At 43.7% G+C, this 27,572-nt stretch overlaps 1 protein-coding gene across 1 annotated transcript in view; it reads right to left on the reverse strand.

The window, feature by feature from the left end:
- LOC311233504 (retinal guanylyl cyclase 2-like) overlaps positions 1-27,572 on the reverse strand; it is a gene marked incomplete at both ends in the record, with an annotated part of 81,919 nt that overhangs the window by 31,463 nt on the left and 22,884 nt on the right. Inside the window, 7 exon segments of the mRNA XM_084320471.1 lie at positions 2,197-2,371; positions 7,815-8,007; positions 15,486-15,649; positions 18,851-18,999; positions 20,717-20,866; positions 23,955-24,111; positions 26,151-26,327. Coding sequence (XP_084176597.1) covers positions 2,197-2,371; positions 7,815-8,007; positions 15,486-15,649; positions 18,851-18,999; positions 20,717-20,866; positions 23,955-24,111; positions 26,151-26,327 — 1,165 coding nt within the window.

Here is a 27,572-nt window from a genome sequence, read left to right on the forward strand (position 1 = left end):
GCTATTATTTAAGAATATGTTGACTGTATAAAAAAAAAATATATATATATATTATATAATAACCTTTAGGGGGGCGGGGGGGGCTCACGTTTAAATCTTGCACAGGGCCTCGCATTTCTCCCAGGCGGCCCTGGTAGTAGTAGTGGTAACAGTAGCAGTACTAGTAGTAGTAGTAGTAGTAGTAGTAGTAGTAGTAGTAGTAGTAGTAGTAGTAGTATAGTGGTAGCAGTAGCAGTACTAGTAGTACTAGTATTACTAGTAGTAGTAGTAGTAGTAGTAGTAGTAGTAGTAGTAGTAGTAGTAGTAGTAGTAGTAGTAGTATAGTGGTAGCAGTAGCAGTACTAGTAGTACTAATATTACTAGTAGTAGTAGTAGTAGTAGTAGTAGTAGTAGTAATAGTAGTAGTAGTAGTAGTAGTAGTAGTAGTAGTAGTAGTAGTAGCAGTACTAGTAGTAGTAGCAGTAGTAGTTGTAGCAGTAGCAGTACTAGTAGTAGTAGCAGTACTAGTAGTAGTAGTAGTAGCAGTAATAGTAGCAGTAGCAGCAGCAGTAATAGTCAGTGATGCAGTGGTGGTACCACTCGGTACCACGCCGTCCTAGCAGTTCGCTGAGCAAAAGTGCGCGCACGGATGTGCACGCGCGTGCACACAAAAATGCTTTCACAACTTTCACTCTACTGTCGCGCCGTGCGCCAAGTACCCGGCACTTATCACCTAGTCTTTGCATAGCATAACAAAGAAAGAGAAGTTCAAGACCAAAATACAAGCCCTGTGGGGGGTTTGCTTGAGCTGGTCTGTACACACGCGAGGGAACATGTATGCACGTGCACGTGCACCCCTGGTAATAGTAGTAGTAATAATAATAATAATAATAATTTAGGACCTGCTCAGAGGTCATCAATCGGCACACATGCGATGCATGCATGCAATTCGTATCTGCAATTAACCCATCCCGTCGTCCTTCCCCCCCAAGGGCAGCCGGGAGCAGACAGGCGTCAACGTGAGCCGCGCCAGGGGACCAATCCAAGTGCTCCTGTCCGTCTTCGTCAAGGACGCCACAGCGTTAGCAATCTTGTTGTTGTGCATGTTTTTCCATTGGGTTTATCTTATCGGGGGGGAAACCCTTGCGAGCACGGGGAGAACATGCAAACTCCACACAGAAAGGCCTGGGAGATACCCCACCTGGGTAACTGGCATCATGGAAACCTGGTCCCCAAGCAGGAATCGAACCCTGGACCTTCTTGCTGTGAGGCGACAGTGTTAACCACTACACCACCGTGCCGCTTAGTAGTAATAGTAGCAGTAGTAGTAGCAGTAGTAGTAGCAGTAATAATAGCTGTAGTAGTAGCAGTAATAATAGCTGTAGTAGTAGTAGGAGTAGTAGTGGTAGTAGTAGTAGTAGTAGTAGTAGTAGTAGTAGTAGTAGTAGTAGTAGTAGTAATAGTAGTAGTAGTAGTAGTAGTAGTAGTAGTAGTAGTAGTAGTAGTAGCAGTAATGATAGTAGTAGTAGTAGTAGTAGTAGTAGTAGTAGTAGTAGTAGTAGTAGTAGTAGTAGTAGTAGTAGTAGTAGTAGTAGCAGTAATGATAGTAGTAGTAGTAGTAGTAGTAGTAGTAGTAGTAGTAGTAGTAGTAGTAGTAGTAGTAGTAGTAGTAGTAGTAGTAGTAGCAGCAGTAATAGTAGTAGTAGTGGTAGTAGTGGTAGTAGTAGTAGTTGTAGTAGTAGTAACAATAGTAGTAGTAGTAGTAGTAGTGGTAGTAGTAGTAGTAGTAGTAGTAGTAGTAGTAGTAGTAGTAGTAGTAGTAGTAGTAGCAGTAATAATAGTAGTAGTAGTAGTAGTAGTAGTAGTAGTAGTAGTAGTAGTAGTAGTAGTAGTAGTAGTAGTAGTAGTAGTAGTAGTAGTAGTAGTAGTAGTAGTAGTAGTGGTGGTAGTAGTACTTTCAGTATCGGCCGATACAGTCAGATCCATCACTTTTATTGAACAGGACTTGGACCGTCATTTCGGGGTCATTGAACACATTTTCTTTTTGAGATATTATACATTTACAGTATATCTCTCCATTAGAGAGAGCTAACGCATCAAAACATCTATTTTCGCCTGGTATCGGACCGATATCCAATACCAGTATCGGTGCATTCCTGTAATGTGACCACACCAGGAGAGGTTTAAGACAGCTCATGAAGGCTCTGAGATGCTCACCAGTGTGAAGGCCGATGCGGATCCTGATCTTCACATCAGGCATGTGCCTCATCTTGAAGCTTCCGATAAGGTGGAGGATGTCCAGAGACATGTTGGCCATCTCAGCCGCATGGCGATTTTCATTTCGATTGGGGACTCCGGACGCTACCATGTAGGCATCACCGATGGTTTCCACCTAAATAACATTCAGATAACACACACACATGTTAACGTCCATATGACCCTGTTAAGAGAAAATTCAGTTTTCAGGCTCCCTACTATGCTGTTCTACTACTATAAAGAGAGTATTGTTGAAGCTGTTTTCAACGTGTAATGCACAAGCAGCGTGAATGAGAGTTACATGAAGTGTGTGGAAGTTTGTAATGCACAAGCAGCGCGGATGAGAGTAACGTGAAGACTGTGGAAGTTTGTAATGCACATTCAAGCTGTGCGAATGAGAGTAACGTGAAGAGTGTGGAAGTTTGTAATGTACATTCAAGCTGTGCGAATGAGAGTAATGTGAAGAGTGTGGAAGTTTGTAATGCGCAAGCAGCGTGAATGATACTGTAGTAACGTGAAATGTGTGGAAGTTTGTAATGCACAAGCAGCGCGAATGAGAGTAACGTGAAGTGTGTGGAAGTTTGTAATGCGCAAGCAGCGTGAATGAGAGTAATGTGAAGTGTGTGGAAGTTTGTAATGCACAAGCAGCACGGATGAGAGTAACGTGAAGTGTGTGGAAGTTTGTAATGCGCAAGCAGCGTGAATGAGAGTAGTGTGAAGTGTGTGGAAGTTTGTAATGCGCAAGCAGCGTGAATGAGAGTAATGTGAAGTGTGTGGAAGTTTGTAATGCGCAAGCAGCGTGAAGGAGAGTAATGTGAAGAGTGTGGCACAGGCACACAGTGGGGCGTGCAAACAGTGTGGAGCGAGGAAGTGAGTTAGTTGAGCTCTGAGTCATTTTGCCTATTTTGCATTTGATCTGTTAATACAATTTATGTTCAATCAATCAAATTTGATTGATTGAACATTTTATTAACAGATTGCAGAATGGGTATAATACAGTAAGGCTCAATACACACAATTGTTAAGGGGATGCAGACCAGAGAAAGACTTTCGTCTTGTTTACACCAGGTGACCAGGGTCCCCCATTTTCAATTTATAATGAATTGTAAGTAGGGTGCAACTAGCACCATGCAATCCATTCTTTGTGGATCTATCCCTATTTACGTTACTGACATGCTGAGCTATGTTTATACTGTAACGTTAGCTAATGTAACGCTAAGTATTTAAGTTACTGACATACTGAGCTATGTTTATACTGTAACATTAGCTAATGTAATGCTAAGTATTTACGTTACTGACATGCTGAGCTATGTTTATACTGTAAAGATAGCTAATGTAACGCTAAGTATTTACGTTACTGACATGCTGAGCTATGTTTATACTGTAACGTTAGCTAATGTAACGCTAAGTATTTACCTTACTGACATGCTGAGCTATGTTTATACTGTAAGTTAGCAAATGTAACGCTAAGTATTTGGAGGAGAGAGAGAGAGCTCTCGCTCACCTAGGGCATGTGGGAGCATGTCTATGTTCCCCGGGTCCTATGTTCCCCGGTAGCGATAGATAGTCGGTTATGCTTAGAGTTTATCTTTAGAGCAGGGCGATAGACCACCACCCCTGATTCCAAACTCTAACCTTAACCAACTTCGAAAGAGTCGCCAAGCTTAACCAGTTCGAAACAAGGCGGACATTAATAAAATGTTCAATCAATCAATCAATCAATCGGGGAACATAGAACCCGGGGAACATAGAGCCCGGGGAACATAGGGATGACCCCGGGCATGTGCACTGGGCTATTTTATTTTTTTACTTTTAAGAGTTGTGTTGTAACTTATCTCTTATCTATTACTTATCTATTCAATATATATATAAACAAGACCAGTTCAATATATATAAGACCAGTAATATATACCAGAATGCTTTGCATCTGTGACACTGTGTCCCTTGTTTATTTCCTTAAACTTTTTATAATTCTCGAATTCTATAGCTTTCAATAGCGTTCACCAATAGCCAAAGGTCACATTGTCACGACTGTGACGTATACTCCCCGACTCACCCTGACTCACCCTAGTGTCTCTCTCCTTGTACTTTTCCCCTGCAGACCCAGCAGATGTCGGGGGTTTACATGCCTTCGAGCAACATTGTACTTATTGTACTTATTTTATGCCTATTCGTATGTTTGCACGTTACGCTGCACTACTTTTATTGTCTTTTATACCCATTCTTATGCAATTTATGCATATTCTTTTCATTCTGTCAACTATATGCAGATTATATGCCTATGTTAATTTTATACTAATTGCTGTGGGGCACTCTGGACTGCGGTCCATGTGTGAAAAGTGCTATAGAGTTATTAATATTTATTATTATATTGTAAAAAATTTATGCAAAGTCTCAACGACATTGAAAATGAGGGTGACCTCAATTGTCCTTTTGAGAATAAATAAAGGTTTGAATGAATGTCCTCAATGTCTCCCTCGTGTGGTCCAATCTCCCTGTATGTTACCAGCTGTCTCCTATCAGTCATCACCCTCGTTTGTACTTATGCCGTCTTCCCCGGTTAGTCTGTGCATGTTGCTCAGTCTGTGTTCCCTAGTGTCGTTACTAGCTGCTACTTACAGTAGTTAATTGATTGGCTGTTATTGGCCAGTTAAGCCAGTTCGCCTGATCCTGTCTGTTGCCTGTGCCCTAGAGCTACGACTCATATGACCGCCAGATCCAATCAAACTAGAGCTGCGAACCACATGACCACCAGATCCAATCGAACTAGAGCTACGAACTACTTGACCGCCAGATCCAATCAAATTTCAGAAAAATGCATGGTGTACACAGGACATGATTCGTTACTTGTGACCGCACTGTCTGATTTCCAGGGCCAGGGGTGTAAAAAGTACCCAGAAATTATACTTAATCAAAGATCCCCGCTTTCTAGTCTTGCACAACGACCAATCAGCATGGGTATGGGTGGGTTCATTTTCCATTGATGGGGATTTGATTGGCTGTTTTTAAATAAAGTGTGGCCGCAGGATTAATAATGTTAGTTTGGTCAGAGAAACAAATATACTAATTAAAATGGTTGGACCTCCTAGATTTGTACTTTGTACTTTGTAGGTCTGCATTTTAAATGTAAGGAGTAAAAAGTATACAAACCTAATATTACTTGAGTAAAGTACAAATCCTCCAAAACAGTACTTAAGTATTGTAACGAAGTACAATTACTCAAGTACTTTACACCCCTGCTGATTTCCACCAAACCTGACAAATATGGACAATAGCAAGCCATCTTGACAGTCATCAAATGTAATCAAGTCATCTTGCCTCAATGGTGGCGCTATTCTCATGAAACTAAAAACATGAATTACTCCTCAATGGCTCGGATTAGGAGCACAGTCACAAAAGGTGGATTGAGAATTCGGGCCATTCGGGAATATACCCATTCAGTCACTAACAGGATAGTTGCCCTTTATGCTGTCACACCCAGAAAACAAGCAATTAGCTTAAATAAATCAATTAGCTATCCTTTTTGGAGCCAAAAACACTGCCTACATTTATGTACTTCCCATTTTGTAAAAATGTATTTATTTATTTATGTATATATATATATATTTATTTTTTAACTTTTGGGTCTTGGGTATAGGGAGGGAGATTTGGCCTGGTCAAAACAAGGGGGAAAAGAGTGCTATAATACTGTATAAGTTACTGTACAATGAGATCTAGACTTTTAATTTCTGTAAAATGAGATCTAGACTTTTAATTTCTATCAAATGAGATCTAGACTTTTAATTAATTACTATAAAATTAATTGAATTGAATTACTGTAAAATTACATCTAGACCATACATGTCAAACTCAAGGCGACGCGGGCCAAATGTGGCCCGCCACGTCATTTTATGTGACGAGAGCTGTTAAAGTTCATGCGCGCACTTTGCGGCACTTTGCCCTCGTCTGCTGGCTCCGGGCTGCATTTTTTTGCTGTGCAACCAATACATTGTTGGTTTTATAAAAATGTTATTAACATTTTTATTTGCCACCTTTTGATCGTCACCTCATTCAATATATTGCATGCTTCGGTTCTTGAGTTACAAGACTAAATATCCGGCGAGCATCATTTGACAAGCTGTTTGACAAGACGAGTGACCATGGTTGCCCTGAACTGACCAGTCACCGCTGATGGCGAAAATGATTGACCACGAAAGCGATCCCAGACGAGCGCTGATTGCAACGCGAAAGGGGCAGAAGAAGACCAACAAGGTCTTTGTTTTGATTCGCACGTCTGAATGAACTCTTTTTGCGCCAAACACAAGAATTCTGGTGTTTCAAATCCACCCGTTAAGCGCCAATAACGAGAACACTCGTTTTTAGATCCTAAACACTCGCGCGGACCTGCATGTGTCTCCCTGGCATCGCTGCCTACGTTATAATTGCAATGACGATCGAATCTCGACAGGTGGCAGTATCGCCTACCTTTTGAACTGGGTCTCTCAGTTGTCTTTCAGTGCCTCAGTACCTCCGGCTGCAGGAATCCCCTCCCCCTCAAAGTGAATCAGCACACAGCTATCTGTCGCTGATTTGCTCGCCCGAAACCTATTGTTTCCCGTATTATAGCCATGCCCAATGCAATGATCAGTAATGGTGATCGCGATGGAACTACTGGGATTATTCATTTTGGAGTACCTTTTGACTAAGGTAAGGTCTATTTTAGGTCTATTTTACTGAAACTAAAACATGCTTTTGTATTGATCACAGCGTCGTATTTTACCGAACCTAAAACATGCTTTTGGTAACGATCGCAGCTTCGTAAAACGACCCCCCCCCCCTTGATGATTTTGTGAAGAAACATCTATATGGTATATACATTTGATTTGGAAATAATATAGGTTTCAGGCGAGCAACCCGAACGATTTGCACATATGCATATAAGACGTCATATCTCACTATCTAGAAAACAAGACTGGATTATTTTGAAACGGGGCGATGTTTTGCGTGGAATAGCGCACAAACGAAAGTATGTAGAAATGAACTGGTTTGTCAATGTTGGACTATAAATAGTGCCTGTCAAATGAGCCATACTATTGTCTCCATAGCTATAATATAGAACATACGATGGGTGCGCAAACATCGTGAAAATGGTCAATAACGCTGGCGCCAGGGAGTAAAGATGGGAAAACAGCGTGGCAGTCAATGAGTTAATGGAAGCGGACAGCCATTTTGGATAATCACGCTGAATTATTGCGGTAAAACCTTTGTAAAACACTATTTATTCGTGGGATTTTTATAAACTTTGGACCTGTATGACTATAAGACTTCAGGCTATGGAACCGTTATGTTTTCCAGCTACTACCTCTCAGCTGGAACCCAAAAACAGGCATCTGGCAACAGGTCAACACAAAAGTAAGGAGCAAATATACGATTTACAATTTACGTCTGCATTTTGACACAAATTGTCCAAGAATTAAAAGGCAGATTGAAATCTTCTGTATTTTATATATATATTAAAAAAAGATTATAGTAATTATTAGTCAGGTAATCTAATTTTTTTTTTAAAAGGCCATAAGGTTAGGTGTGGAATCCTCACTCACCTTGTACACGTCGTGTTGCCCGATGATGGCATCAAATAGTGTGTAGAGATCGTTGAGCAGGTCCACCACCTCAATGGGTTCACTGAGGGCAGAGATGGTTGTAAATCCCACGATGTCGCTGAAGTACAGGGTGACTGAAGTGAAGTGCTCTGGTTTGACAGGCTTGCCCGTCTTCAGCGCCTGCGCCACAGACCTGAGAGAGAGAGAGAGAGGGGGGGGGGGGGGGGGGGGGGCGGAGAGGAGAAGGATGAAGAGGTGGCACCACCAGAACCACCACAGCCAACTGACCGATCTAAGAAAAGATAAGATATTCCTTTAGTGATCCTCTTGGGGACATTTGGGCATCATAGCAGCATGGGGGAGGGGAGGTACAGGTATGGACAGGGTAATAGAAGAAATACATATATAGGCAATAAATAATCATTAATAAATAATAATAAATAATGGACATGTATAAGTTAGAGGAGCTTTAAAATAACGTGAACTAGTATTTTTGTAATTATCTATTTATCTTTTGCTGTAGTCAGGCATATATATTTTTTAATATTGATAGATAATTTATTACATATTAATATGATATTGTAAGGAAGGGGCAGGACCAGATAAGCGTTGCTTCTTTCTGTTCCTTCTCAAACAAAACCATTTGTCTTGAGCTATGTTGATTATTGCTTCCATGTCGAGGAAGATATATTTTTTATTTTATTTGTATTTATTTATATATATATATATATTGTTTGTTATTACAAATGTGTGTGTTTATGGTTGAAAATGTTCAAGATAAATAAAGATCATCATCATCATCATCAAACTTAAATCTGAATATAAAAATGTAAGAAAAATAAACAGTGTAAACAAAGGTGCAGATGAGAGTCTGTATCTTCCCGTCAAACTCTAGTCAGTGCATTAGGTCCTGTTTGTCAAACTGATAAAAACATGGACATTTCAGCAAGTCCAGAGTGAAGATAAGAACCCTACCCACTGTATTAATAGATTCATATCGATGTTCCAACCTCAAAGGCCTTGTTCAGGACATGCACATTGGTGTGGTTGTAGTATATTGAAGGTATTTATTGGAAGTGTTTGTGATTTAATACGGATTACGGTGTCATGGGCAACATTTTATAGAACAGCAGCTCTGACAGGAACGCTTCCACTAAATAAACTCTGACGCAGACCTAACCTCCCTCTAGGCTAGGGGCACCCACCAATGGGAGAAGAGAAAAAGTTAAAAAAATAATAATAATAAAAATAATAATAATAATAATAATAATAATAATAATAATAATAATAATAATAATAATAATAATAATAATAATAATAATACATATAGAGAGACATGAAAGAACATTTAAAAAAGAGTGAATATATATATATATATATATATATATATATATATATATACAAACAAGATGATTTGTAAACAAGATGATATCATATAATGCAAAATATCTCATACATTTTAGTTACTTAAATATATATAAAATGAAATAGTAGCCTACTGGCAGGCCTATTTCTAATGATCATTTAACCATCTCAAGGTGAAATAATAGATCATAAATTGGAAATATGACTCCTCAGTCTTGATCTTGGTTAACGTTAGGTTATGTATATAACCAAGTTCTGTTAATACTAGTGACGCTCAGCGTCTATTGCATATATCTCGCTTCAGCGTATATACACTGAATACATTTCAAAATGTACCTTTACATGCCAGCATTCATCTGGCCACACCCCCATCCACTTACCTACATAAGCAGGGATGGGACCACACACTCATCTCCTTCCCAACAAATTTCACCACAATGAAAAATCAAGGGCCGCAGCGGCGTCTAGACGCTGAGCGTCACTAGTATTAACAGAACTTGGTTATATACATAACCTAACGTTCTGTGTCATACTAGCTCCAGCTCAGCGTCTATTGCATAACAGGAGCTGAGCGGGAGCTAGAAGCTCGACAAATGAACCCCGCTGAGGCCCCCCACAACCATCAGAACAGGGAGGGCCGAGCCCCCCCGGACCCCCCCTAATGGAGGGCACCCCCCCCTATTGGAGGTCCCCGGGAGGGCGACGGACCCGACCGTGCGAAGAGGCACTCAAGCAACTCAACGCACAGGGTGAGCAGACCGTGGCCTGACCCCACGACTACACACACGCACAACCCGCATGCCACCCGGGAACGAACGGAGGGAACAACCTCGTTACTGCCCCCAGAATCACGGGGTCAAGGGCAAACCCAACCCCGTGGCAAGGTCGTAGCAGCGGAGCGCGAAGGAAGGCCCAGACCCACCAAAGGGACTGGACCCCCTGGAACGGGGGCCCGGAGAAGTCCATGATGCCAGCATCAAGACCCCACCAGGTGGGCACATAGTGACCCCGCCCCCCACATCGCCAGCGTATTCGGACAAAGGCCCCTTAGCCAACCCTGTCCCCCCAATAGTACACCGCCTGGCACACTGACCCTGCAGAACAGGCAGTCAGCATGGCCGTAAGCACACAAAAAAGGTTAACCAACGGAAGCAGGCAGCGCACCGGGGAAAAACCAGGCAACAGGCTGTAACCTGAGCCTGGAGCACTGCGGACGAGACAGGCGCCAAAGGAGTCAGCTGAAAACAGCCGCCCCGGCGGAAGGGGCGTATGCTGGCGTTGTTGCATGACCAAGCCTCCATTTAAAAAAAAACCCACCCAGAGGGGTTGAGGCAGAGAAGGCTGACACGATTGGCAGACGTCATGAACGTGCAGGGGCACCCTCAACCGGGTAACCCGGGAGTTGACACTGCTCCAACACACCAGGGAACCAACCACCTTGGTGTTACCCAATGCGGTGGTTGTTCCTATAACCCCTCAAGAAAAAACTCCAAAACACACCTGCGGGTATACACCGGCTATACCGCAGTACAAGTGTTTCAGTTTTCAAAAAAGGGTTAACCCAGGCCTACGGGTCGACGAAACATTACTTCGGACCGGGCCCGGCGATACGGGAAGCACAGGGTCACCAGAGGAGGTCAAAGACCACCCCAACAGGCCCCTCTTCGCCATGCGTGAGAGAGGAGCGAAAAGAATGGAGAACCAGCCCCAAGCACACCATACTTGGTATTCCCAGGCGGTCTCCCAACCAAGTACTAACCAGGACCAACCTGCGTAGCGGCCGAGATCTGACGAGATCGAGCGTGTACAGGTTGGCATGGCCGTAAGCCATTACGACAGTGCAGAGTACAAAATGTACCCAACCAGGGTCTCCATAGCGCTTAACCCTGTGACACCCGGACCGACCTGGCATTTTCCCCCTGAAAAAGCCCAAGTCCCTCAGGGTACCAGAACAGCAGATCTGCATCCCCGGCGGACAACGGGTTTAACTGATCCGGACCAGCGTGACCAGAACCAGTCCCGTGCCCTAACCACGCCGACATGCCTACTCCAGGAGAAGGGGCAGATATGCGTGTTGATCTTAAACATGAAAAGAAGGCGCCACCCAGACGTTTGGTGCGAACCGCGCCCGGTGGCCCACCCCCAGGGCGTGAGACCCCTCTACATATGTTCAGATCCATTCCGTCATCATCCCCCAGATATGAATGAGAATCCGTCGACAACCAAAACAGGTCGTCGGAAGAGGAAAAACCTCCATCCCAGTTGCTTTATAAAAACGCCGTTTTAACCTCAAGCAACCAAGGCGTGCCAGTCAGTCGCCTGATTACAGAACACCCCGAGCTAGCACTATACGTGCGTCGGGACACAACCACATCAATGAACAGGCTATTTAGACCTGTCATTGAATCCCCAAGGCGCCCAGGGGAACGACAAGAGGGGTGTGACGCTTCCTAACTCCAACTCTTCTTAATAGAAAAGAAGGAAGCACCAACAGTATGTATCCCAGTCTACACAGCCGGGGGTAAAAATGTTTCACATTTTTACATCCCACCACCCTCCCATAGGGAGGAGACGGACTTCCCACGCGAGCTGTACAGATTGAAAAGAATATATTGCACCTTGAGCCATGTAAAAGTTTGGTTTTAGGGCTCTCCGGGGAGCCTGTACGTTAATGCCAAGCAAGCAGTGCAAAAATGCTTCCGCATTCGTCACCGCACGCTAGTGCGGTAAAGCGCCCTTCTTTTCAGACAAATGCTACCGTGCGTGCACCGGCGGCGGCGTGCTCGCTCAGGTGCGTGCGTGCGCCGGCGTGCTCGCGCGAGGTGCCCGCGCATGCGACACGAGCGGAGCTCAATATATATAAGTCACCGCCCCTTATTCAGTATCCAACAAATAGCTCAATTGGCTAGGACACATGGCTGTGGATCCTATGGCTTGTTTGCTGGCGAGTTCGAATCCCATCGAAAATATTTTTTAACGTGATTTTTTTTTAACGTGTATTCTTTCGCCGATTAAGGTTAGGCATTGTTTCGGAGTTGGTTAAGGTTAGAACGGTTAAGTTTAGGCGCTGTTAAGGAGCTGGTTAAGGTTAGAGTTTGTCAAAGAGAATGGCAATATAATTTCTATGGTTAAGGTTAAGGTTAGGCATTGTTTCGGAGTTGGTTAAGGTTAGAACGGTTAAGTTTAGGCGCTGTTAAGGAGCTGGTTAAGGTTAGAGTTTGTCAAAGAGAATGGCAATAGACAGCCTATTTCCGCGAAAATGAAAGGCGCATTACTGCATGCCACTACGGTAAATTTTTGCACTGCTTGCTTGGCATAAAGCTACACGCCTCCGGGGAGGAGGCACTGAACCCATACACACTCAATAATCGAATTGAATCGAATACACACACAATAGAGTAGGACTACTTCTTGAGGTTCCACTCACCTTGACAATCTGAGGAGGAGGCTCTGTACTCTGAGGAGGCTCCCTCACATGGAAGGAGAGTCCCAACTCACAGAAGGCCCGAATAGGAGCTTCGTGAGGAGGAGCCCTGACCACCCCCCGAAACAGATCCATCATATGGACCTGAACAGCACACGGAAGTCCTACCAACAGAGACGCGCACAGTGACGTACTCTATGGCGGGGGAATTTCTGCGGTGCACACGCCCAATATTCCAGGGCGTGGGACCAGGAAACTCCCCCCCCCCCCCCCCCCCCCTCACCCTGTAACGTGCCGAACCGCAACGTGACAGGAACCTTGAAGGACAGGTGGGTTTACCCCTGACCAACAGAAAAAAGGGGGAGAAAAGGTTACCAGTTCACCCCTTTACGACCCCACACCCATGATACGATGTAATGACAAAAAAGAGTATGACGCAGTCATAGTCAGCTCCATGAAGCGTCTAACAGCTTCACACAGCGCATGTGCCAACCTGCTATCTGATTTTTACTAAGGAAAAAACACAGAATAGAGAGGGCCCTCTCAAGAGCCCCGGTATCAGACTTACACATGTGCTTCTGTGGCCAGCCCAACCCAGTTGTAGGTCACACGACACACACAACCCATTATCACCTACAAAAAATGGCAAAAACACTCTACAGAGGAACGCCGTTTTTCATAATGAGAGAATACACAATTCTCGATTAGTATCGGCCACAGGCCTTGCTAAGCACACACGAAAAAGCGACCAAACAATCTTTTCTTTAGGAAAATAAAGTTTCTCAAGCGGTTAGCACAACCCCAACAACTAAGCTAAGGGTTACATCGTATCCCTACCACACAGTGACACAATATAGTGTAACAACATGTCTGAGAGGAGGATGAAGAAGTCCCCAGGGAACCGGGGGGAAACACAACCCTCCTACTTTACCCTTAATACGGCCAGTTAAACAGGTAAACCTGTTAATATGTGAACACACTGTTCATTGTCATTACAGGCTGAGAAAAGAATCATTCTTTACTCATATGTCACTAAGCATAGCTTTATAGGTTAGTTTAACCCCCTTAGTTGTGAGTGCACGGTACAAGAACACACATGATGTTTCTCAACACAACAAACCAGATCATTTTCACATCTGTAATAAACAACCCGATTTGCATGGAGAAGCTAAATACCAGTGACAAGACAATTCACACATAACTTGCGTCGTATCCTAAATATAGTGCAGCAACACACGTTTTGGAAAACATCGTTATTTACAAAACATTTAGAAGGGAAAGAAAGAAGAAGTGTACAAGGTCTGGTCAGGACCTTGCCTACCGGGAGCGATCAAGTGAATTGCAGTCTCTAACATGGCACCGAACTAAACACAGCCTCCTGTGTTTGATGACACGGGCAGCTCGCTGCTCCAACCCGCCGCTACGGTGGTCCTTGTTGACGCAGTCCTCGCCGGTCTGGCTCAGGGCAGGTTCGACGAACATCCTCTGTCAAAGATGACGTCCTAGTCAAGAGTGTTTAAAACATGTTATAGTCACAGCACGTTCAACAGTGTAGCATTAAGCTAACGGCCGCCTCGGCCGATAGCAGCAAGCTAACGTTTCCTAGCCTAGCCTAGGTAAGCCACAACTAGCACGCAAGCTAATCAGCTATCACCTGAACCTGTACACAATGATATAACAAGCCACACTTAGACATGCCGCCGTTCTGAAACCCTCCTCACTGTTTAAGAGAGAAGAGAAACGAGATGTTAACACAGTTTTACAACGGTGATTTTACCAACATCGGACGGAGCCAGCACAATTCCCATCTGGGCTGTAGCTGACTTGAACACGGATCTTCCGCTAACGAACATCCATGCCCATATTTCCTTGTGAGGGAATACTCTCATGTATATATGAAAGACGGGGCCTACACGGTGACAGAGAAACATCCACTCATCCAGAAAACACAGGGATCACCAGTGTTACTGGTCGTGGCCCACTAGTTAACTATAATGGGCTTCAGACCAAGGTCCTCCGCCGTTGCCTAAGAGGCTGAACAAAAGGACCCTAATCTGGGGCCGGTTTTCGTAAACATTGTCAGCCAGCCTCCATAGCACTAACAGACAAGCGGAGCTCGCAAGCAACATTACTCACCAACCTGGAACCCACCGCTTCTCACAACAGTCGGTGCGTCACTACAGTCCAGCTGCACCGTCGGAGGGTTTCACCCCGTCCAGCCGCAGCAAGGAGGACTGTAGTTGGGAGGCATGCAGCGGCGTGAACTCCCAATACGAAAACCGATGGAGTTTTTTAGAATGATCACCATCTTCCAGACACTCCAGTACGAAGACAATATCGCCGTATTTTCACGAAAATAGTGAGAGAGAAAATAAAGATAATGATGTCAACATATCTCCTTGTTCTTCCTTTCCTCAGAGTAAATATTTTTCTCCACGTCAAGTGGGCATGTGAGCAGCACTTAGCTTGTGATGAAATTTGAGAAGGAGATGAGTGTGTGGTCCCATCCCTGCTTATGTAGGTAAGCGGATGGGGGTGTGGCCAGATGAATGCTGGCATGTAAAGGTACATTTTGAAATTTATTCAGTGTATATGCTGAAGCGAGATATATGCAATAGACGCTGAGCGGGAGCTAGTATGACACAGAACCCTTTCACTACCACACTACAGAAGGTTAACCCTTTACTATCACACTACAGACGGTAGTTTGATAGTAAAGGGTTAACCTTCTGTAGTGTGGTAGTGAAAGGGTTAACCCTTTGGTAGTGCGGTAGTGAAAGGGTTGGCGTGGCCCAGAGGTCAACGTTAGTGTTAATCTTACGGAGCCCTCGTCTCTTTTGCTAGTGAGATGTCTGGTGTTGTAGATCATGAGAGAGGCTCACTTGGGTAACATCTGGGCCACCAGAGCGTCCGTCTTCTGTCTCTCCACTTCCAGCTCCTCCGTCCTCTCCCTGATCAGGTCCTCCAGGTTAGAGGAGTACTGCTCCAACATGCGCAGCATTGAGTCGATGATGTTGGTCTTCTTCCCCTTGGTAATACTCTTGAACTGCATGGAGACAAGGGGAGGAGTGAACAGAGGAACAGAGTTCTCACTTCAGTTTACTTCACTAATAATAATAATAATAATAATAATAATAATAATAATAATAATAATAATAATAATAATAATAATAATAATAATAATAATAATAATAATAATAATAATAATAATAATAATAATAATAATAATAATAATAATAATAATAATAATAATAATCTGTATTTATATAGCACCTTTCATACATAGAATGCAACTCAAAGTGCTTAACAGAGCAAACAAATAAAAACAAAAAATGTGACAATAAAGCAAAAAAAAGTAAAGAAAAGAAAAGCAGGAGTTTAAAACCCCCCCAAAAAATTGCAAAACATGATTAACTCATTCAGAGCCAGGGATTAGCCCGGTCCCGTTGTAGCTATGCCATGCTTTAAAGATACGAGTGCGTCACCTTGTTTGTAGAGCTATATCTATATTCTATTTTATAGCTATGGAGACAATACTATAGTCATTTGACACTGAGACGCTCATGAAACGCTACATGTATTCTACTATAAGCGTTGGCGTTTCTTGACTGGACATGCTACTATTTCCAAATCAAATGTACAGTATATAATAGGTATGCTTTGATGGCCAGTAACGGCATTCATGTTGAACACTACAGAAGTCGATCAGCTGGATCGATATGAAAACCTTGTTGGATCAAGCTGAAATTTATGTCAGATAGTCCTTACCTCTGGTCGGGGGTATTCCAAAAAGAATATTCCAATTGTCTGATCACGATTTCCAGTATTGGTGTCCATCTGGTCCTGGACATAATTTGGCACAACTTATGGATAGAGTGTGCCAGATGCGCTTCAAAGTGGTTGGATGAAGCGATTCACTCGGCTCCATCTAAATATAGCACCCGGAGACATTTGAGTGTAACACAGGGTCTGGAACAGGGTTTACTGCACTCTCGATACTGCCACCTGGCAGGATCTGGCCGGTACTGCACCCTCGGGGGCCCAGTATGCCTTTTAACGGCAACATACGGGTCCGTGACATTGAATAGAATATTAAAATCGAAAAAAAGGAAAACAGACCAAATAACATATATATATACGTGGTTGGCGTTCAACGGTTGTCGGCCAATCGCGTATATAAACGTTGTTGGCGGCGAATGAGTTAAGAAAATAGCTAAAAAGCATAAATGACAACAGGAATTTTAAAATCAGCTAAAAGCAAGAGTATAAAAATAGGTCTTGAGCTGTGCTTTAAAGCTATCCACAGAGGCTGTCTGTTTTATATGTAGTGGGAGATTACTCCAAGCCGTCGGCCCATAGAAACAAAAATCTGCTTCGCCATATTTTTTATATTTCATTGGAGGACCTGAGGGGGCGGTTTCGAACATATCTATGTAGGCAGTCGCAGAGGTAGGACGGTGCCAGACCATTAACTAATTCAGCGCCAACCACATAATATTACGTGTTTGCTCGCCAACGCTTGAGTGCCAAACACGTAATAATACGTTTTTAGATCCTTTGATATTTTCCCTCTGATCCCCGTTCTAAATCATCATCCGGATCATTCTAGCCGTCCCTGGCTCGTTTGTATACATTGGAATTGCAATGCAGATCGAATATCACCAGGTGGCAGTATCGCCTAGCTTTTGAACTCGGATAGAAAGGCAACAGGATAGTCAATGAATGCACCGGACTATCGAGGCTTGCTCTGTGGGGGAGGAGCTCTTCCAAAGCAATCGCTAGCAGATCTGCTCGCCTCAAAACCTATAGTGTCCCGTAAACACGTGTAATTACATATAAATGAGTAATCGCGATCAACGATGGCATCATTGGAATTATTATTTTTGGATTACCCCCCCGCGCAATGCGCAATGTTTAGCATGTAATAAACTACAAACTACAGTGTGTAGAAACAAACAATTTTTTCCATGTTGGACTAGAAGTAGTGTCTGTCAAATGAGCCACACCATTGTCTCCACAGCTATAATACAGAACACACACACAGCTCTGCAAACATTGTGAAACACAGCGGAAATGACCATTTTAAACTGGCCTTCTAGCGGCAGAGATGGGGACAGTTTATGGCGCTGAAAGTGTTAAGAGCTTTAAAAACAAGCAAGATAATTTTTTTATCAATCCTAAAAACAACCGGGAGCCAATGCAGTGAAGCTAAAACTGGAGTAATATGTTCCCTCATCTTAGTTCTAGTTAAAATTCTGGCTGCTGCATTTTGGACAAGTTGTAATCTGTCAGTTGTTTTCTTTGGCAGGCCAGAAAAAAGTGCATTACAATAATCAAGCCAAGAGAAAACTAAAGCGTGGATCAGCGTTTTTGCATCATCCAGGGACAGATTTGCGCAATATTTCTAAGATGAAAAAAGGCAATCTTCGTAACATGATTAATGTGTGTATTGAAATTCAATTCAGAATCAATAATAACCCCCAGGTTCTTTACTATCTACATTCAGGTTACCCAGTCTACTTATTATCGATTATCTCTGCTCACTAGACCCCACTATGAGAACTTCTGTCTTATCCTCATTTAGCTTGAGAAAATGTTATGATTTTTTTTAAGGAACATGTCAACATTATGGGACATGTGTGTACCATCTTCTCCAGAGTCAGACAAGAATATAGATACCAATCTCCTCTCTGTGTGTTCAGTAAGCTATCCGGTTGCAAACTAGCCTAGCGTAGCACAAATGAATGGACACGGATAAGGACCACTAGCCTAGCTTAAAACTCTGGGAGAGCTGTTTTTGACCAACAGCTAGGCTAGCTGGTCCATATTCAGTATCCGACTCTGGAGAAGACGGTAAGCGCATTTCCCATGATGTTGCCGTGTTCCTTACACATCAAAAACATCCATGCATGCAAAACTGAAAGCCTTAACCCTTTCACTGCCACACGACAAAGGGTTAACCCTTTCATAACCACACTACAGAAGGTTAAACGTTTCACTACCACACTGCAGTGTGGTAGTGAAAGGTTAACCTTCTGTAGTGTGGTAGTGAATGGGTTAACCTTCTGTAGTGTGGTAGTTTTCACTACCACACTACGAAAGGTGCTATACAAATAACGTTTATTTATTTGTAAATAATAATTTGTTCTTAATTGACCTGCCTGGTTAAATAAAGGTTAAATAAAATATTTTCCTAGCCTGACCTCAACGATTCAAATGGCATCCGGCTATAGCATTAGACTGATACCTGTTTGAAGATCTCCTGGAAGGTGGGTCTCTTCTCTGGCTCTTCACTCCAGCACTGTTTCATCACCTGGATCACCTCCAGGGGAGCCTCGTCCACAGACACATCAGGGCGACACAACGGAGGTGGTGACGTCACCTTGCTGACGATCTCTGTCAACACATAACACACACATGCGAACACACACATGCGAACACACACACGCGAACACACACACACACACACACGCGAACACACACACACGCACACACACACACACACACACACACACACACACACACACACACACACACACACACACACACACACACACACACACACACACACACACACACACACACACACACACACACACACACACACACACACACACACACACACACACACACACACACATAATGGATACAGCTGCTGATCTATGTCCTGCTGGATGGATACAGCTGCTGCTGATCTATGTCATGATATTAATTTTGTGCCATTATCCCAACCATGTCAACCAGTGGTGAACTTGGCTCTGGTGTTATATAAGACAGCTTTACAGGAACACTGTGCAATACAGTGGAGTATTCTGTACAAGCATGTCTATAGTATGTTACAGTACGTTCCATGAAGATGTGAAGTATAATTGTGGGCGCCTATGGGAAAAAAAGTTAAACTATAGTATGGGGGGTGGGGGGGGGGGGGGGGGGGGGATAGTTTCTTCAGTACACACCAAATAATTTATTAACTGAAGTATTTCTATAGTAAAAATCACAGGAATACTAATGATACACCTTTAATGTATAATATTCTACTAAATACTAACATATGATTCTGTGGTAAATCTCTTATTGTGTACAAAAAACACAGAAATACTATGAATCTTTACAGTATCTCTGTGGTAAACCGCTATAGCAGTGGTGCCCAACCAGTCGATAGCGATCGACGATCGCGGGCTGATTTCAAGTAGATCTCGATTTATAAAATTTGATTATACATTTTTTATACATTTTTTGTTGCTAAATCAACTCTGCCTCTCTTTGTTAACTACAACAAGGAATGCTGTTTGTTATTTAAGATGAGGTCGGACTCGGCACTGACAGATTTGTGTTCATTATGCTGCTTTTATAAAGCCTCAAATGACGGCTTACAATATTTCATGAAAGCAAAGTGTTTTGTTTGTCTAAGATTTAAAAAGGTTTAAACTTTACAGCACTGACAAAGTTGAACAAAGTGCTGTACAAGTCCCACAACATTAAAAAAAAAAATTATAAAAAAAAAAAAAAAAAAAATTATAAATCAAATCAAATCAAATTGTAGTGTGGATACACACAGTAACACCATGTCCTATTGTAGTGTGGATACACACAGTAACACCATGTCCTATTGTAGTGTGGATACACACAGTAACACCATGTCCTATTGTAGTGTGGAGACACACAGTAACACCATGTCCTATTGTAGTGTGGATACACACAGTAATGCCATGTCCTATTGTAGTGTGGATACACACAGTAATGCCATGTCCTATTGTAGTGTGGATACACACAGTCACGCCATGTCCTATTGTAGTGTGGAGACACACAGTCACGCCATGTCCTATTGTCCCGTGGAGACACACAGTCACGCCATGTCCTATTGTCCCGTGGAGACACACCATGTCCTATTGTAGTGTGGATACACACAGTAATGCCACGTCCTATTGTAGTGTGGATACACACAGTAACACCATGTCTTATTGTCCCGTGGAGACACACAATCACGCCATGTCCTATTGTAGTGTGGATACACACAGTCACGCCATGTCCTATTGTCCTGTGGAGACACACAGTCACGCCATGTCCTATCGTCCCATGGAGACACACAGTCGTGCCACGTGGCTGAACTCACCCTTGGGAGGCATGTCCAGCATGCAGAACGGAGTGCAGCGTGTGATCACCTCCTGCATGATGATGGAGAAGCTGTAGACGTCGCCCTGGAAGGTGCCCCTGGACCTCATGCTGGTGCTTCTCAGGAGCTCTGGGGCCGTCCACAGCAGGTCTGAGGGAGAGAGAGAAGAGCCGCGAGAGTTGACGTTTGGGAACCACTGCTTTAACCCCCTGCAGTATTCATGCAATGCCCGACCCCATTGAGCTGCACAGTTGTCCAGTAAAGTGTATAAAAGGTGTGTGAGTGATGAGTGATGGATCTCACCTTCAGTAAAGTGTATAAAAGGTGTGATGAGTGACTGGGCTCACCCTCAGTAAAGTGTATAAAAGGTGTGTGAGTGATGAGTGATTGGGCTCACCCTCAGTAAAGTGTATAAACGGTGTGTGAATGATGAGTGATTGGGCTCTCACCTTCAGTAAAGTGTATAAAAGGTGTGTGAATGATGAGTGATTGGGCTCTCACCTTCAGTAAAGTGTATAAAAGGTGTGTGAGTGATGAGTGATGGGTCTCACCCTCAGTAAAGTATATAAAAGGTGTGATGAGTGACTGGGCTCACCCTCAGTAAAGTGTATAAAAGGTGTGTGAGTGATGAGTGATTGGGCTCACCCTCAGTAAAGTGTATAAAATGTGTGTGAGTGATGAGTGATTGGGCTCTCACCTTCAGTAAAGTGTATAAAAGGTGAGTGAGTGATGGGTCTCACCCTCAGTAGAGTGTATAAAAGGTGTGATGAGTGACTGGGCTCACCCTCAGTAAAGTGTATAAAAGGTGAGATGAATGACTGGGCTCACCCTCAGTAAAGTGTATAAAAGGTGTGTGCGTGATGAATGACTGGGCTCACCCTCAGTAAAGTGTATAAAAGGTGAGTGAGTGATTGGGCTCACCCTCAGTAAAGTGTATAAAAGATGAGTGAGTGATGAGTGATTTGTCTCACCCTCAGTAAAGTGTATAAAAGGTGAGTGAGTGATGAGTGATTGTGCTCTCACCTTCAGTAAAGTGTATAAAAGGTGAGTGAGTGATGGGTCTCATACCCTCAGTAAAGTATATAAAAGGTGTGATGAGTGACTGGGCTCACCCTCAGTAAAGTGTATAAAAGGTGTGTGCGTGATGAATGACTGGGCTCACCCTCAGTAAAGTGTATAAAAGGTGAGTGAGTGATTGGGCTCACCCTCAGTAAAGTGTATAAAAGATGAGTGAGTGATGAGTGATTTGTCTCACCCTCAGTAAAGTGTATAAAAGGTGAGTGAGTGATGAGTGATTGTGCTTTCACCTTCAGTAAAGTGTATAAAAGGTGAGTGAGTGATGGGTCTCACACCCTCAGTAAAGTATATAAAAGGTGTGATGAGTGACTGGGCTCACCCTCAGTAAAGTGTATAAACGGTGTGTGAATGATGAGTGATTGGGCTCTCACCTTCAGTAAAGTGTATAAAAGGTGTGTGAATGATGAGTGTTGGGCTCTCACCTTCAGTAAAGTGTATAAAAGGTGTGTGAGTGATGAGTGATGGGTCTCACCCTCAGTAAAGTATATAAAAGGTGTGATGAGTGACTGGGCTCACCCTCAGTAAAGTGTATAAAAGGTGTGTGAGTGATGAGTGATTGGGCTCACCCTCAGTAAAGTGTATAAAATGTGTGTGAGTGATGAGTGATTGGGCTCTCACCTTCAGTAAAGTGTATAAAAGGTGAGTGAGTGATGGGTCTCACCCTCAGTAGAGTGTATAAAAGGTGTGATGAGTGACTGGGCTCACCCTCAGTAAAGTGTATAAAAGGTGAGATGAATGACTGGGCTCACCCTCAGTAAAGTGTATAAAAGGTGTGTGCGTGATGAATGACTGGGCTCACCCTCAGTAAAGTGTATAAAAGGTGAGTGAGTGATTGGGCTCACCCTCAGTAAAGTGTATAAAAGATGAGTGAGTGATGAGTGATTTGTCTCACCCTCAGTAAAGTGTATAAAAGGTGAGTGAGTGATGAGTGATGGGTCTCACCCTCAGTAAAGTGTATAAAAGGTGTGATGAATGACTGGGCTCACCCTCAGTAAAGTGTATAAAAGGTGTGTGAATGATGAGTGATTGGGCTCACCTTCAGTAAAGTGTATAAAAGGGGAGTGAATGATGAGTGATTGTGCTCTCACCTTCAGTAAAGTGTATAAAAGGTGAGTGAGTGATGGGTCTCACACCCTCAGTAAAGTATATAAAAGGTGTGATGAGTGACTGGGCTCACCCTCAGTAAAGTGTATAAAAGGTGTGTGAGTGATGAGTGATTGGGCTCACCCTCAGTAAAATGTATAAAATGTGTGTGAGTGATGAGTGATTGGGCTCTCACCTTCAGTAAAGTGTATAAAAGGTGAGTGAGTGATGGGTCTCACCCGCAGTAAAGTGTATAAAAGGTGTGATGAGTGACTGGGCTCACCCTCAGTAAAGTGTATAAAAGGTGAGATGAATGACTGGGCTCACCCTCAGTAAAGTGTATAAAAGGTGTGTGAGTGATGAATGACTGGGCTCACCCTCAGTAAAGTGTATAAAAGGTGAGTGAGTGATGGGTCTCACCCTCAGTAAAGTGTATAAAAGGTGTGATGAGTGACTGGGCTCACCATCAGTAAAGTGTATAAAAGGTGTGATGAGTGACTGGGCCCACCCTCAGTAAAGTGTATAACAGGTGTGTGAGTGATGAATGACTGGGCTCACCCTCAGTAAAGTGTATACAAGGTGAGTGAGTGATTGGGCTCACCCTCAGTAAAGTGTATAAACGGTGAGTGAGTGATGAGTGATTGGGCTCACCCTCAGTAAAGTGTATAAAAGGTGAGTGAGTGATGAGTGATTGGCCTCACCCTCAGTAAAGTGTATAAAAGGTGTGATGAATGACTGGGCTCACCCTCAGTAAAGTGTATAAAAGGTGAGTGAGTGATGAGTGATTGGGCTCACCCTCAGTAAAGTGTATAAAAGGGGAGTGAGTGATGAATGACTGGGCTCACCCTCAGTAAAGTGTATAAAAGGTGTGATGAGTGATTGGGCTCACCCTCAGTAAAGTGTATAAAAGGTGTGATGAGTGACTGGGCTCACCCTCAGTAAAGTGTATAAAAGGTGTGATGAGTGACTGGGCTCACCCTCAGTAAAGTGTATAAAAGGTGTGATGAGTGATGAATGACTGGGCTCACCCTCAGTAAAGTGTATAAAAGGTGAGTGAGTGATGAGTGATTGGGCTCACCCTCAGGCCGTTCCAGGTTCATCTCCAGGCCCTCAGACAGCAAGATCTCATTGAAGCCGTACTCCGTCACCTTCAGCACGAAACGCCCGTCCACCACACAGTTGCGGGATTTGAGACGGCCGTGGATAACGTCTCGATTGTGCAGGTACTTCATGCCCTGAGAGAGTGAGAGTCATTTCAATACATTGTTTGTACTTGATGTATAGCACAGGGGTTGGCTATGATTTTACTTTTTGTTCTAGCAATTGAAAGTATAGACTTTGGGTTTTTGTGAGGGAAGCGGCCTGGAGGCGTGAATACTTTCGGCAACCCACTTGTCCATCCGCATTGCTCTGATTGGCCGATGTCCTTCCGCATTGCTCTGATTGGCCGAGCGCGTGCATGCGCATGAGCCGCGACGGGCTCCTCAGCCAGGCAGGAATACTAAACTCTGCTTAATCTCCAGGAGAGAGGAGAGAGGCTGAAAACCCGCAGTTCTTGCCCGACTGATGGGAGCCGAATCCCGGATCCGATTTTTCTGATGAATACCCCCAAAACATGGAGGTCCCGAACGCAATTTATACAAATGGTTATACGGTTACGCCGTAACGAATCATTAAAAAAATACACCGTTAACTCGAATATGTTGTTTCTTTACACATATGTTGGATTATGTAATATAATATATTATGTAATAAGGCGTAACACAACAGTGAACACATAGTTAAGTACGACTGACAGATGCATTGCACTATGTGTTCACTGTTGTGTTACGCCTTCTTGGCATAAGGCCCATAATAAGACTTCGTCCAGCGGACAACAGAGCTCAGCGATGCCGCTTCACGGCAGCATATTCTCCCCGCTGGTGATCTGAGCACGGAGGGTCGCGGACCCGCGCCGCAGCCGCGAAGCCGGCGATGCAATTTTTTCTTGGTTTGTCATGACAAACCAATTACATAATCCAACATATGTGTAAAGGCACAACATATTCCAGTTAAGGGTATATTTTTTTAATGATTCGTTACAGCGTAATCAATACTTCCATTTGTATAAATTGCCTTAAGCGGAGCCTGGCTGAGGAGCTGGCTGAGGAGCTGGCTGAGGAGCCCGGCGCGGCTCATGCGCGCGCTCGGCCAATCAGAGCAATGCGGAAGGACAAGTGGGTTGCCGAAAGTATTCACGCGGCCTGGAGATGTAAAAGACTGAAGCTGCATTCTGAGTAGCACTGTAGGCGGAGCTCCCATTCTGAGTAGCACTGTGGGCGGAGCTCACATTCTGAGTAGCACTGTTAGGCGGAGTTCCCATTCTGAGTAGCACTGTGGGCGGAGCTCCCATTCTGAGTAGCACTGTGGGCGGAGCTCCCATTCTGAGTAGCACTGTGGGCGGAGCTCCCATTCCATTCCATTACGGCAGAACTTTGAAGTGACTCACTTCACTTTCTGTTTACCTTGCCATCCGTCACAACGTTAACTTGTCCTCCAGAGCCGGACCTAGCACATTTGGTGACCTAGGCAAGCTTCACCCCTGGCGCAAAAAAATTTAAAGAAACAATATTAATAATATATATATACATTTTTTTTATTTACGCAGTTTTTGGCGGCGCCCAGAGCAACCGCCTATGTCGCCTATAGGAAGCTCCGCCCGAGACTCCAGTAATGATTTGGCTTGTGTCTGTCAATCTATATATTAATCTACATGCATGTTGAGAGAGTATAGAACCGTATGACCAGGCACCGTAGGGGTTAGGGATGTCCGATATTATCGGCCTACCGATATTATCGGCCGATATCGGCATTAAAATGTGATATTTTTTTTACATTTCTATAATCTTTATTTACCCAGGCAAGTAAGTAAGAACAAATTCAGATTTTATTTATTGTCAAAAGTATGCATAGTTGTGTTAATTCCACAACAAGAGATATGTAATGTTAATTACCTGAAATTATTCCATTTTTGGGGTGGGGAAACCCTGCATATATCGGTATCGGAAATTAAGAGTTGGACAATATCGGTATATCGGTATCGGTAAAAAAGCCAATATCGAGCATCCCTTTATACTGTAAGTATAATGTTACTCGACAAAAACATGTACGTCGTGTGAAATCCCAACAGCGACAGCGTCTGTGCTCTTTCATGGTATGCTAAGCTATCTTGATGCAATCCTTTCTGCTAACAAGTTAATGTCGTCACACGGCCAGACACCTTCACATCGCTCACCCTAATCAGATCCATTAACAGAGATGACTTGAACATCCAGTCAAGGCGCATGTCCTCGTTGTTCAACAAGTCCTCCAGGCTGCCTCTGGTACAGTGTTCCGTCACGATGCCAAACATCCCAGCATCACAGAACAGACCCAGTAACAGGTTGAGGTTCTCATGTCGCATGTCTCTGAGCTTAGAGGGGGGAAGTCGAGACGTACAGGTGTGAGATACGTGAAAGCAACATTTCATCAGGAAAAGTAAATAAAATACTAACCGACCACAGGGGGAAGAAATTGCACAACCTCGACCTGCTCAATTGGTATTGAAAGAGAGGTTAGTAGTGGGCAGAATGAATGGTGGACTTTTAGAATGTTTGTGTTAGCCTTTACACTCAAAATAACCCTTATTTCATACTAACCCCCTAGAAAACTGTTCCCCTTTTACACCTTTTCTAGTGAATTATGAAAATAGCTGTATGTCAGTGTAAGAGGATATATAGTGAATTATGAAAATAGCTGTATGTCAGTGTAAGAGGATATATACAGTGAGTTATGAAAATAGCTGTATGTCAGTCTAAGAGGATATAACGATTTTATTGGGGACAGTGAATGTTAAGCACTGCCCTGGTGTCTCTCTCTCACACACACACACACACACACACACACACACACACACACACACACACACACACACACACACACACACACACACACACACACACACACACACACACACACACACACACACACACACACACACACACACACACACACACACACACACACACACACACACACACACACAAACACACACTCGCTCTCTCTCACACATTCTCTCTCTCTCTCTCTCTCTCTCTCTCTCTCTCTCTCTCTCTCTCTCCCTCTCACACAGACATACACACAAACACACACTCACTCTCTCTCACACATTCTCTCTCTCTCACACACAAACACACACTTGCTCTCTCTCACACATTCTCTCTCTCTCTCTCTCTCTCTCTCTCTCTCTCTCTCTCTCTCTCTCTCTCTCTCTCTCTCTCACACCCAGACACACATACACACACCCCCCCACACACCCCCACCCCCCCCACACACACCCACACACACCCACACACACACACACACACACACCCCCACACACACACACCCCCACACCCCCACACACACCCCCACACACACACACACACACACACACACACACACACACACACACACACACACACACACACACACACACACACACACACACACACACACACACACACACACACACACACACAAACACACACTCGCTCTCTCTCACACATTCTCTCTCTCTCTCTCTCTCTCTCTCTCTCTCTCTCTCTCTCTCTCTCTCTCTCTCTCCCTCTCACACAGACATACACACAAACACACACTCACTCTCTCTCACACATTCTCTCTCTCTCACACACAAACA

This window comes from Notolepis coatsorum (assembly GCF_963971535.1).
Source record: "Notolepis coatsorum genome assembly, chromosome: 8".
Classification (NCBI taxonomy): Eukaryota; Metazoa; Chordata; class Actinopteri; order Aulopiformes; family Paralepididae; genus Notolepis; species Notolepis coatsorum.